Source organism: Orycteropus afer, unplaced genomic scaffold, assembly GCF_000298275.1.
Source record: "Orycteropus afer afer isolate SDZICR_OR568_19922 unplaced genomic scaffold, OryAfe1.0 scaffold00214, whole genome shotgun sequence".
NCBI lineage: Eukaryota > Metazoa > Chordata > Mammalia > Tubulidentata > Orycteropodidae > Orycteropus > Orycteropus afer.
This window is the reverse complement of record NW_006921801.1, coordinates 3779728-3793043: the sequence shown is the minus strand read 5'-3', so window position 1 is coordinate 3793043 and position 13316 is coordinate 3779728. Positions and strand designations below refer to the sequence as shown.

The 13316-nt window shown below is 37.2% G+C and overlaps 1 protein-coding gene across 1 annotated transcript in view; it reads left to right on the top strand.

The window, feature by feature from the left end:
• WDHD1 (WD repeat and HMG-box DNA binding protein 1) overlaps positions 1–13316 on the top strand; it is a 127164-nt gene that overhangs the window by 34499 nt on the left and 79349 nt on the right. The window contains exons 2-8 of the mRNA XM_042781987.1: positions 24–63; positions 3826–3977; positions 5398–5509; positions 5681–5731; positions 6642–6737; positions 10015–10107; positions 13000–13106. Coding sequence (XP_042637921.1) covers positions 24–63; positions 3826–3977; positions 5398–5509; positions 5681–5731; positions 6642–6737; positions 10015–10107; positions 13000–13106 — 651 coding nt within the window. The remainder of the gene's footprint in view (positions 1–23; positions 64–3825; positions 3978–5397; positions 5510–5680; positions 5732–6641; positions 6738–10014; positions 10108–12999; positions 13107–13316) is intronic.

The following is a 13316-nucleotide window of genomic DNA, read 5'->3' as shown; positions in this document are numbered from 1 at the left end:
AATCTTTCATTATCTTTTCTAAGATATCTGTGTGTTTCACATGTTTTTCATATTTTGTGTAAGGTAAGTATGGGAATGACACCTAGGTTACTTGGAGAGTGAAGACTTCTTTTCAGAAAAACTTTGCAAACTTAAGTATCTGAAAATACCATTAAGCTTTTTGTTTGTGGTAAATTTTAAGTTGAATTGTATTTACGTGGAAAAAAAATCTTCCCACAGAATTTGTATTTTTTTCCCCAACTTTAGATTCATTAAGATAAGATAGTCTTTAGATACTTTAGATATTCTTGTTTTAAGTGGTCATATGTAGTAAGAAGTATTTTCCTAGAAGAAATAATATAAACAATCAACGTACGTTAAATATAAGCAAAATCTCACTAATAAGGAAAGAGGTGAAAATTAAACCATAGGATTTTTTTTTTCCCTCCTATAAGATTGACAAGGAAGAAAAATATTGCTAATCTCAGTGATAGTGAGGGCTTGGGGGAGTAATAGTTAACATTTGCATAGTACTCTGCATTGAGGGGCCTTTCACAAAGGTTTGAGGAGGTATGTGGGATTATCTCCATTTTGTACTTGGGAAAACCAAAACTCAGAGGAAGATCTAGTGGTACAGAATAAGGAACACAACAGGCTTGAGCTCCAGTCATCCTCTGCAGTTTTCCATTCCTCCAGCCCACTATGGAAAAAAGTGATTGGACCAGATCCTGGCCAGAGCCCTGTTTTTTCCTTTTATTTTACTAGTACTGATAGTAATTTGGTTTCCCAGTAGACAACTTGTAGGGAAGTGATTTTCAAAGCAAGTCCTTTGTTCATTTCTCCCAGGTGAATGCAGTTACACTTGCATTTTAACACATGAATACAGGGCCATTTAGTATATTATTAAAGAGCTATCAAAATGTTATGCTGCAGTTCTTTACTAGGGCTAACTGAAGGTATTAGTCAGTATTCTGAAGAAATTTGTCTGTTGAATAATTCACAGCCAAGTTGCTCAGTTCCTGTGAATGCATTATCAGTTTTGTCATAAATTGGTTTTAGTTTTTTTGTTGAGTCTCCTGTTTTGACTTTTAAATTATTGTTAGCTTTAACGCTATTAACTTACTTTTCTAATAATTGAATTTGAAGATAGTGTACATTACAGTTTGAATTTAAATAATCTATACAGTTACCTGAACAGATGGATATATCCTCTCAAATTTTGCTATATGATAACATTGTTATCAGGTTATTTTTCTAGTGGAGTAGGAGTAGATGATACAGGGTCCTAAGGGTCCTAAATTTGCAAATATGCCTGAAACCTATTACTATAGGATAAGCCACTGCCATTGAGTCAATTCCAACTCATAGTGACTCTATAAGACAGAGTAGAACTGCTCATAGGGTTTCCAAGGGTATAAATCTTTATGGAAGCAGACTGCCTTCTCTTTTCTCACATGGAGCAGCTATTTGAACTGCAAACCCGTTGATTAGCAGCCAAATGCTTTAAGCACTTTACTACTAGAGTTCTCTTTTATAGAATGTTGTTGTTATTATGTGCCGTCGAGTCGGCCCCGACTCATAGCGACCCCTCCTTGGGTGTCCAAGGCAGCATCACTACGGAAGTAGGATTGCCCAACCTTCCTTCCGAGGAGTGCTTTTATAGAATAGAGTGTATGTATTACTGTACATGAGTAGTTTTCTCTTGGTAGATGCCGTCGAGTTGGCTTCCACTCATAGCGACCTTCTGTACAACAGAATGAAGCACGCCTGGTCCTACACCACCTTCACATCATTGCTATGCTTGAGCCCATTGTTGCAGCCTCTGTGTCATTCTATCTAATTTAGGGTTTTCCCCTTTTTTGCTGACTGTCTCCTTTACCTAGCGTCATATCCTTCTCCAGGGACTAGTCCCTTTTGACAACATGACCACAGTATGAAAGATGAAGGCTGGTCATTTTTGCTTCTAAAGAGCATTCCAACTATATTTTCTCCAAGACAGATTTGTTTTTCTAGCAGTCCGTGGTACATTCAATATTCTTTGCCAGCATCACAATTCAGATACGTCATTTCTTATGCAGTCTTCCCTATTCATTGTCCAGCTCTCACATGCATATGAAGTTACTGAAAATACTATGGCTTGGGTCAGGCACACTTTAATCTTCAAAGTGATGTATTTGTTCTTTAGCACTTTCAAGCGGTCTTTTGCAGCAGATTTCCCCAATGCAATATGTTTGATTTCTTGACTCCTGCTTCTATGAGCATTGATTGTGGATCCAAGTAAAATGAAATCCTTGACAACCTCAGTGTTTTCTCCATTTATCATGATATTGCTTCTTGGTCTAGTAGTGAAGATTTTTGATTTCTTGATGTTGGTATGTAATCCATAGAGAAGACTGTAGTCTTTGGTCTTAGTAAGTACTTCAAGTCATCTTCACTTGCAGTAAACAAGATTGTGTTGTCTGCATATCACAGGTTGTTAATGAGTCTTCCTCCCATCTTTATATGACATTCTTCTTCATCTAGTCCAGCTTCTTGGATTATTTGCTCAGCATACAAATTGAATAAGTATGGTGAAAGAATCCAACCCTGACACACTCCTTTCCTGATTTTAAACTGTTCATTATCCTTTTGTTCTATTTGAATAACTGCCTCTTGTTTCCTCATGAGCACAATTAAGTGCTCTGGAATTCTGATTATTTGCAGTGTTATCCATAATTTGTTATGATCCACCCAGTTGAATGCCTTTGCGTAGTCAATAAAGCACAGGTAAACACTCTTCTGTTATTCTTTTCTTTTAGACAAGATCCATCTGAAATCAGCAATGATAGCCCTCCTCAATTTCTTCAGAATTCAACTTGAATTTCTGGCAGTTTGCTGTTAATTTATTGCTATAAATGTTTTTGAATGCCTTCAGCAAAATTTTACTTGCATGTGATATTAATGATACTGGTTGATAACTTCTGCATTCTTTTGGAGCACCTTTTTTTGGAATGGGAACAAATACGAATCTCATCCAGTTGGTTGGCCAGTTAGCTCTATCTTCCAGATTTCTTGGCATAAACTAGTGAGTGCCTTCAGCACTGCATCTGTTTGTTGAAACATCTCAATGAATATTTGGTCAATCCTGGAGCCTTGTTTATTGCCAGTTCCTTCAGTGAAGCTTGGACTTCTTTCTTCAGTACTATCGATTCTTTGATCATATGCTACCTCCTGAAATGGTTGAACATTGAAAAATTCTTTTTGGTACAAAAAATGACTGTGTATTCTTTCCATCTTCTTTTGCTACTTCCTACATCATTCAGTATTTGCCTATAGAATCCTTCAGTATTGCAACTTGAGACTTGAGTGTTTTCTTCAACTCTTTCACTTGAGAAACGCTGAGCATGTTGTTCTTTGATTTTTCAGCTCCAGATCTTTGCACATTCCATAGTAATACTTTACTTTGTCCTCTTGAGCAACCCTTTGAAATTGCTGTTTAGTTCTTGTACTTCGTTACTTCTTCCATTTGCTTTACCTACTCTCCATTCAAGAGTGAGTTTCAGAATCTCTTCTGATATCCATTTTGCTCTTTTCTTCCTTTCCTGTCTTTTTAAAGACCTTTTGCTTTCTTCATGTATGATGTCCTTGATGTCATCCCATAACTTGTCTGGTCTTCAGTCAGTGGTGTTCAGTGCATCAAATCTGTTCTTTATATAGTCTTTAAATTGTGCAATGGGTATATTTTTCTCTTGTCATGACCTACATTTATAAAGTTTTTCATTTTTTAATGCGATTTTTAATTACAGAAAAACTCCCAGTTTACTTGGAATTGTTTTGCTATTATTTTTTACTTTATTTTTCTTTTAGAATGGAAAATTGGTCACTGCTGTATCTAACAATACTGTTCAAGTTCATACATTTCCTGAAGGAGTTCCAGATGGTATATTGACACGCTTTACCACAAATGCAAACCATGTGGTCTTTAGTGGGGATGGTGCTAAAATTGCTGCTGGATCCAGGTAAGGCTCTGTTTTGGTTACCTAGTGCTGCTCTAACAGAAAAATATCACATATGGGATGGCTTGACCAAACAGAGCTTTATTCTCCTACTATTTAGGAGTCTAGAAGTCTATGTATAAAGTGATAGGTTCCAGGGGCTGGGTGGAAAACCCCTCGACCTTGGGCTTGGGTTCTGCCTCTTGCTCCAGGCCCACTGAAGCTAGAAGCTTTCTTCACTTAGGCAGCTGCTGGCTGCTGAGGCTGACAAACCCAAGGTCGACGAGTAAAAAGGAACAGTCCCAATATTACCAAATTACACAGCAGGTCATTAATTCAAGTCCATTAAAAATCCCAGGATCGACAGGCAACATAGCAGGCTGCTGAATGAAGACTTGTTTATATGCAGGGTTCAAATGTGCCAAAAAGCTTCAGACCTTTCTCAGTGTTTCTCCTTATATACTAGAAGCAAACCACATTCCTAAGGCAGGTACTCAGCTGCTTCAGTACATTCTACCATGGAGTTGATTATCAATCTCATCATGGGGAATAACTACATCCGCCTGCCCAACCACTCAAAACCACGGCCCAACCAAGTTGACACACAGCTTAACTACCACAGGCTTCTTGACAATAAAAGGATATATAAGGATATAGTGTTGGAACAGAATGGCCTCATTCATTGGTTTTCAGCTAACAATTTCAGGATCCTCTCAAGTCTTTTATCTAGTAAAGTTCCTTGAGGATAAACTTTGCTTCTCTACAAATGAAGATAGAATGCTTTCAAACAGCCTATTCAGTAGATGCTAAAAAAAGGTTGGGGGAAACTTGTTTGTTAAAAAATTATTTTAGGTAGAAATGGGATTGTATAATCTGGAATTTTGCTATTTCCCTTGATGTTTATGTTTCTTAAGAAATAAATGTGATGGATTGAGTTGCTAAGGTAGATTGAAAGCCATAATATACTATACATTTAAGAATGGTGTGGGTGTGATTACCAAATAATAGGTGCTATGTAACTAAGGAAGGAGCTCTGGTAGCATAGTGCCTAAGGCACTTGACTGCTAACCAGAAGGCTGGCGGTTCAAACCCACCAGCCACTCCTCGGAAGGAAGGTTGGGCAATCCTACTTCCGTAGTGATACTGCCTCGGAAACCCAAGGAGGGGTCGTTACGAGTTGGGGCCGACTCGACAGCAAGTAACAACAACGACAACATGTAAGTAAGGAAGCTATGAAGGAAGTCTGTGTTTTAATGTAAGGGGAAATCATGATTTGGGTTTTCAAAACTAAAAGGTATATCATTAATTTTCAGATGCCTGATTTCACAAATTGCTATAAAGAAATGGCATTTACTTTTGTGATTTTGAAATATTTGGGTCATAGGTTTTAGGAGAGGCTTTTATATTTGCATTTATTCATGTGCATTGTTCTTTCTGTTTGTAGTGATTTTATAGTCAAAGTTGTGGAGGTGATGGATAGCAGCCAACAGAAAACCTTTCGAGGACATGATGCCCCTGTGTTAAGTCTTTCCTTTGATCCTAAGGACATCTTTCTGGTAGTCATTTTCCCTCTCTTTTTACTTTGTTCCTGAGTATTTTTGAAAGTATAAGAATTAGCAGAAAATTTTATGCAGTTGATAAAAGGCTATTTGATGTTTTAATTGAACCAGTCTCTCATATAGAAGTATGGCTATAACTATAGAAAAATCTACTGTTCATTCCTGCAGGCATCAGCTAGTTGTGATGGATCTGTCAGAGTGTGGCAAATTTCAGATCAGGTAAATGCATCAATTGGAATTTAAAACGTTTATCCTTTCTTGCATATATTGGGTATTACATGTTGTATTATTGAGCCAAATTAATAATTGTTTTTCTTTATAGCTTATCTCTTTGATTAGCTTTAAATACTGTTTTTGTTTTCAAATTCCACAATAATCTAATACAAAAGTAAATATTAAAGACTGCTTGCTTTTGCTCTTAGTTACATAGGATATTATAGATTTATATTTCATTTTTAGGTTTGTAAATCAGTGAGGAAAATTCCATTATTACATATTTACAAAAAATATGTTGGGCCTTGTGTTAGATGTTGGAGATACAAAAATAAAATAGGGCATGAGAATGACATGTACCATTTTTTCTAACCCAGCCTGCTAAAGATGTTAGAAGAGACATGAAGAAAGTACTCTCTGCAGCGGCAAAGGGGAGAGTTAATTCTCTCTGAAATTAGAGTTGACATTTCTAGAGATAATGTGGCTATGAGAAAAATACCCACAGATAGGCCTCAATATCCACAGTCCCTTCCCTTCATTCTTCAACTATTTTACAGGATTGATTTTGACACCTTAACATTTTATACTAGAGCTTTCAAGTTTTATTAATTTTTGTAGATACTTTATGATTTTAAATATATGGGTTGTATATATATGTAAAGGTTATTCAATGAGTGTATTGATTATTTTACACAGGAAATATTCATATTTAATTCAGTTATTTAGACTTGTGTCTTCATACTTCTGAAGGACTTAAAGCAATTTAGGCAAATCAAATATTATCATAATTAGATTAAAGCAAATTAAGTTGCTTTTTTTCTGAGAAAACTACCTATTAAATATACTCAGTTCTGCATATATTTTTCGGGGTGACCTTTTTAAAGGAGAAATTGTTTATTTTTATTTTTTTAATTAGACATGTGCCATTAGCTGGCCACTGCTGCAAAAATGCAACGATGTGATAAATGCAAAATCAATCTGCAGACTTGCTTGGCAGCCAAAAAGTGGTAAGGTAAGTGATTATTAGTTTTCAACCTTTGTCCTTGTTCCAGTCCTGTCAACTTTGAATGTAAGAATAGTTTTTAAATTATAACTGTTTCACTTGGATTATAAATTTTAGAACCCCAAGCCAACTAATTAATATTAAAAATGCTTTAAGAAACATTTTGTTTTTAAGTTTGCAAGTGACCATCTAGGTGCAGTGATGGGTCTCTCCTCATCTGGGGCAAAGGAGAATGAAGAAAATCAAAGATGCATGGAATCCTCAGCCTATATGACTGTGAGACAAGAAGAACTAGATGGTGCCCAGCTACCACTGTCAACCACTCAGAGGGTGGTTAAAAAAAAGAATCTTTAAAAACTTAAAATGTTTTTTTTTTTTTTTTTAATTGTGATTTGGGTGAAAGTTTATATAGCAAATTAACTTTCCATATAGCAGCTCACATATACTTTGTCTCATGACTTTGACTGCAATTTCCCACAATGCAACTGCTCCCTCTCACTTCCTCCCCATAGTTACTTCTTCCCTCCCATGCAGTCATGCACCCTGATCTGCATCCTTACGCATACCCAGACCTTCTATTCTCCCATGAATGATCTCTCCAAGGAGTGTATCTACCTAATGTAAATGTTCAGCTCATATGCCTGTCTTTTGTTTGGCTGGAAGCTATGAGAGTGGGTTCAATTCCAGACCTGAAGGGCAGCTAGGGGCCATAGTCTCAGTGGTTCCATCAGGTTCTATCAGATCAGAAAATCTGGTCCCCTTTTTTATTTTTAAATGATTTGAGTTTTGCTGCAGATTGTTCTACCACTCTATCCAGGATCTCCTACATAGATCCCCCTCTGAGTGGTTTACAGTGGTAGCTGGGCACCGCCCAGTTCTTCTGGTCTCATATAGGCCGAGAATCACATGGTGTACCGGTTACATGGACTAATTGTTTCCATGCATCTTTGGCTTTCTTCGTTCTTCTTTGCTCTGGTCGAGGGAAGACCCCTCATTGCATCTAGGTGGCTACTTGCAAGCTTTTAAGATCCCAGTCGCTGCTTGCCAAAGTAGGATATGGAACTATATTTTTGTGTAGTAGGTTATGCCAGTTGAACTTGATGTCCCCTACAGCTATGGTCTCGAGTCCACAGGTCCAACTACTTACTCTGAGTAGTGGGCTGTGACCAAGAGTGACTACCACCTTGTCCCTTCTCAGCTTTACTATATACCTGGGAATTCTTACGGAGCATATAAATACACTTGTAGAAACATACAAATAGACTTGGAGAAATATTGTCTGCCAACCCTATACATGATCTTGGGTACACTCCCCACTGCATAGACATACCTAATTGTTCAGCCTGTCTACCCATCTGTCTACCCATATATTAATGTTTGCCTTCACTGACAACGTATGTACAGAAAGGTTCATCTTTGTTGTCTGTACCTCCACTGCACTTTTGCATGTCTTCCTCTTCCTCAGTGCCACCATGTTGATTACTCACATTTGGTGCATTGCCCTTCACTTCACCCAAGTCAATACTTGTCTCTACCTATCTAACAGTGTTCCCCCCCCCCTTATACCCCTGGTAACTAACAAAGAAAATTTCTTTCCATATATAAACCTTTCCTTGACTTTTTATGATAATAGACTAATACAATATTTGCTTTTCTGTGACTGACTTATTTCACTCAGCATAGTGTCCTCCAAGTTCATCCACATTATGTGGTGTTTTGTAGATTCTACATTATTCTTTAAGGTTGCATAGTATTTCATTGTGTGTATGTACCATAGTTTGGTTATCCATTCTTCTGTTGATGGGCCCTAGGTGGTTTCCATAAAGATTCTTTTTTAAAGTTGTACATTTTACACGATTGAATTAAGTTTATGTTTTTCTAAGTTCATGCTTAGTGGAATAACTGGAAATCATTGGATTGTGTCACTCTCACCATTAGAATTGAACATTTTGGAGATCCTAGCTGATGTAGTTAGGCAGCAGAAAGAAATGAGAGGTTTGAAAGGAGGGAGGAGGATGCTTATTATTTGCAGATAAAATGCTTATATATGTGCACACCATAAGAAAATCAACTGGGGAAAAAGGACAATTACTAATAACAGAAAAATTCAGTAAGATGACTAGAAGCAAAGTTAATATACAAGACTGTAACAATCCTATATACAAACAATAGCTATTTAGAAAATACAATGGAAAATAACCCATTTACTGTGAAAAAATAAATAATAAACTTAGCGAATGTGAAACATCTATATAAAGAAAAGTATTACCATGCTACCAAGTGACATAAAAGACTTGGATAAACATATCTTGTTTTTAGGAAGGAATTTTTGATATAATAAAGATATCAATTCTTCCTTAAGTTAATCTGTAGATTTAACAGAATTACATATATAATAGCAATAAGGATGTTTGGGGGCACCAAATAAAGCTGATTCCAAAGTCTGTGTGGAATACTAAAGTCTTGAACATCAAAGTGATGATGGGAGTCTAATACAATCAGATATTAAAACATGGAGTACAGAATGTGTCTAAAGAAAATGTTGCATCACTGTAGTAACAAAAGATTGGAGCCATCCTAAAAGTTAACAGGAGACTGGCTAAATAAATTACAGTATTCCTAGAAGTGGAATGCAACTGTTACAAAGAATGAAATATAATCTATATGTTTGTTGAATAATGTTCAAGGTAAATTCTTAAGTGAAAAATATTAAGGTATAGAACAGTGAGTATAGATAGAATGCTGGTGTTTGTGTTAATAAAAAATAAAAGTGGCTGTGTGTATGTACTTACATATGTGTGTATGAATGCTGCATAGTTTAAAATCAGGAAAGGTGTGTGTTGGGGTTGTATCCTTTCACCATACTTACTGTCAATCCGTATGCTGTACAAATAATCAAGAGGCTAGAGAACACGAAGAAGAATGCGGCATCATGATTGGAGCAAGACTCATTAACAACCTGTAATATGCAGATGACACAACCTTGCTTGTCCCAAGTGAAGAGGACTTGCACTAACTGATGAAGATCAAAGACTACAGTATGGATTACACCTCCACATAAAACAAAAATCCTCACAACTGGACCAATAAGCAACTTGACAATAAATGGGAAAATTATTGAAGTTTGCTTATAAAAATTTCAAGTAATTTTTTTTTTGTTAGTTGCCATTTAAATAGCAGATGGTTTTTATATCTTTAAGCTTATCTGGGTTACCTTGTGGTGTCTTTTCCTCTTTAGACTGAATTTAATGTAAACTTTTTAAAAATTATTTGTCTGTGTTAATAGTTACTGGCAATTCCTGTGGAAAAATCTGTTAAGCTCTATAGAAGAGAAACTTGGAGTAATCAGTTTGATCTTTCAGATGATTTCATCTCTCAGGTAAGTTTTGTAAGTGACATTTTCAATAGGCTAAAGGGGCTTTTTATTATAATGATGATTGGGGTGAAAATTTACAGAGCAAATTCATTTTCCATGTAGCAGTTCATGCACATTTTGTTTCGTGACATTGACTGCAATTCCCCACAGTGTTCTTTTCCCACTTCCTCCCTGCAGTTACCTCTTTCCTGTGTCCTCCTTTCCTGTGCGTTCCTGCCCCCTGAGCTATTTCTCTGTGCAAATACTGCCCTTCTGTTCTTCCATGAATGATTGTTCTAAGGTGTGTATTTCCCTGATGTAAATGTTCACCCTATATGCCTGTCTGTTACTTGGCTGGAAGCCACAGGAGTGAGTTCAATTCCAGACCTAACGGGTACCTAAGGGCCATAGTCTTGGGGGTCTCACCAGGGTCTGTCAAACCAGTAAACGTTATCTTTTTTAGGATTTTGAGTTTTGTTACACATTGTTCTCCCACTCTATCTAGGATCTCCTGCATTGATGCTTTTCTGAGTTGTTGACAGTGATAGCTGGGTACTGTTCTGGTCTCATGGTCATATGGTCTGAGGTTCACATGGTCCACTAGTCCCTTGAACTAATTGTTTTCATGCATCTTGGATTTTCTTCATTCTTTGCTTTGGATGAGGAGAGAGCAATTTCTGTATCTAGATGGCTGCTTGCAAGCTTTTTTTTTCTTTTTTTTAAATTGTGATTTGGGTGAAAGTTTACAGAGCAAATTCACTTTCCATACAGCAGTTCAAATACGCTTTGTCTCATGATATTGACTACAATTTACCCCAATGCATCAGCTCCCTTCCTACTTCCTACCGATAGTTACCTCTTTCCTGTGTCCATCCCTCCATGCACTCCTGCCCCTTGAGCTGTGTCTCCCTGTGTGCATACACAGCCCTTCTATTCTCCTATGATTGTTCTCTCCAAGGAGCCTGTCTTTTGTTTGGCTGGAAGCCACAGGTGTGGGTTCAGTTCCAGACCTGAAGGGCAGTTAGAGGCCATAGTCTCAGTGGTTCCACCAGGCTCTATCAGACCAGAAAACCTGGTCCCTCCTTTTTTTTCCCAAATGATTTTGAGTTTTGTTCCACAATGTTCTCCCTCTCTATCCAGGATCTCCTACATAGATCCCCCTCCGAGTGTTTGACAGTGGTAGCCGGGCACCATCTAGTTCTTCTGGTGTCATAGTCAGTCGTACAGGCTGTGGATCACATGGTATACCAGTCATTTGGAGTAATTGTTTCCACGGATCTTTGGTTTTGCTCATTCTTCTTTGCTCTGGATGAGGAAAGATCCATCATTGCATCTGGATGGCTGCTTGCAAGCTTTTAAGACCCCAGTTGCTACTCAACCAAAGTAGCATGTAAAACAGTGCTTTTGTGTAGTTATGTTATGCCAATAGAACTTGATGTCCTTTGAGATCATGGTCCCAAGCCCGTGGGTCCAACAACTTGGTTCATGAGGGTGGTTGACTGTGCCTAAGAAGTTATCATAACTTTGCTCCTTGTTAGTTCCAGTTGTATGGACATTCTTACAGCACATACAAATACCTATGCAGAAATATCATCTGCCAGCCTTATTATATATAGTCATTGGTATATTCCCTTTTGCCTAGCCATGCCTGATCATTCAGCCTGTCAACCCACCTATGTACCTGTAGATTAATGTTTGCTATCACTGATAACACAGTGTTACATATGTAAAAGTGTTTATTTTTGTTGTCTGTACCTCTTGTGTATACCTGTGTCTTCCTTTTCCTTGGTGGTATTGTGTTGGTCACTTGCTTTTGATATCAAGCCTTTCTAAAGGGGCATTTTAATGCATACTTTGAGTACATACAGTTGCAGTTAAATATCACTGGAAGTGGAGAACAGCGCCAAACTGTTGTGAATATGTCTGTCTCCCACCCACTCATCTTTTCCTGGTTTGGCCAATACCTGGACAGTACATAAGTGTTACCTAACCTCTTTCTTTTGTGAGATTTGATAAGAAAATCTCTTTTTAATTTATACAAAGTCCAGTTTAACCTTAGCTTAGTATTAGGACAACTAATTGTCACATTGTCAGTAATTAGCCTTTATTGTTAAATGTTTCCCTGAGACTTGTGATCCTAGACTCTGGAATCTTAGAGGAGCAGAAAAGGCTTATTGATCCATTATCATTCATTCTCTCTCTCTCTCTCTCTCTCTCTCTCTCGCCCTCCTCCTCCTCTCTCTCTCTCTCTCCCCCTCTCATGCCACATTCACATATGCACATACATTTTGCACATAAAGGAAACGTAGGCCCAGTAGGTCAGTAATGGCTTACTGTGGTTTTCTTTACTCACTAGCTGTCTTCATCTTGATCAGAACTGCTAAGAGGATACCTTGTGTTATCTCCTTTCAATTGCTTTTTCAGGATAACAACATTTTTTATATTAAAATAACAATTTAAAAATTTTAAAATTGTGCCAGTATAGTTTTCTCATGGTAAACAGATAATAACTACTAGAGACTATTGACTATTATTGAGAAAGAAAGTTGAGAAAGAAAGTTAAAAAACAAGCAAACTTTGTCCTGCCATTTGTATATCAGATCTAATTAGAAGTTAAATAGAATAAAACCAAAAACTAAGCTCACTGCCATCAAGTTGATTCTGACTCATAGTGACCCCCTTGGGTTTTCGAGGCGGTAAATCTTTGTTGACGTAGGTTGCCCAGTCTTCCTTCTGCTGAGTGGCTGGTGGGTTTGAACCACCAACCTTCTGGTTAGCAGTCAGATACCTTAGGCACTATGCCACCAGGGCTCCTTGTTAAAGAGAATAAGGGATAACTTTGACTTTGGAAATAAAATGAGTGTTTAGTTTCACATTATACAAAAATTGTTATTTGTTAACTGTTTTTCTTCATAGACCCTCAATATAGTAACCTGGTCTCCCTGTGGACAGTTTTTAGCTGCAGGGAGTATTAATGGTTTAATTGTAGTTTGGAATGTGGAAACCAAAGATTGCCTGGAAAGGTATGATTCAATATCTTTTGTCCCTTTACTGCTTATATCTATTAGTTTTTTGTTTGTATTATTATGATATGTTTCAGTTTTACAGTTGTTATATTGTCAGTGTGCAGATATACAGCTATTAGATTGTCAAAAGTCATTTAACCTTTTCTAGTTAGTTTCAAGAGAAGATGGCAGGAATACACAGAGTCACTGTACCAAAAAGAACTGATC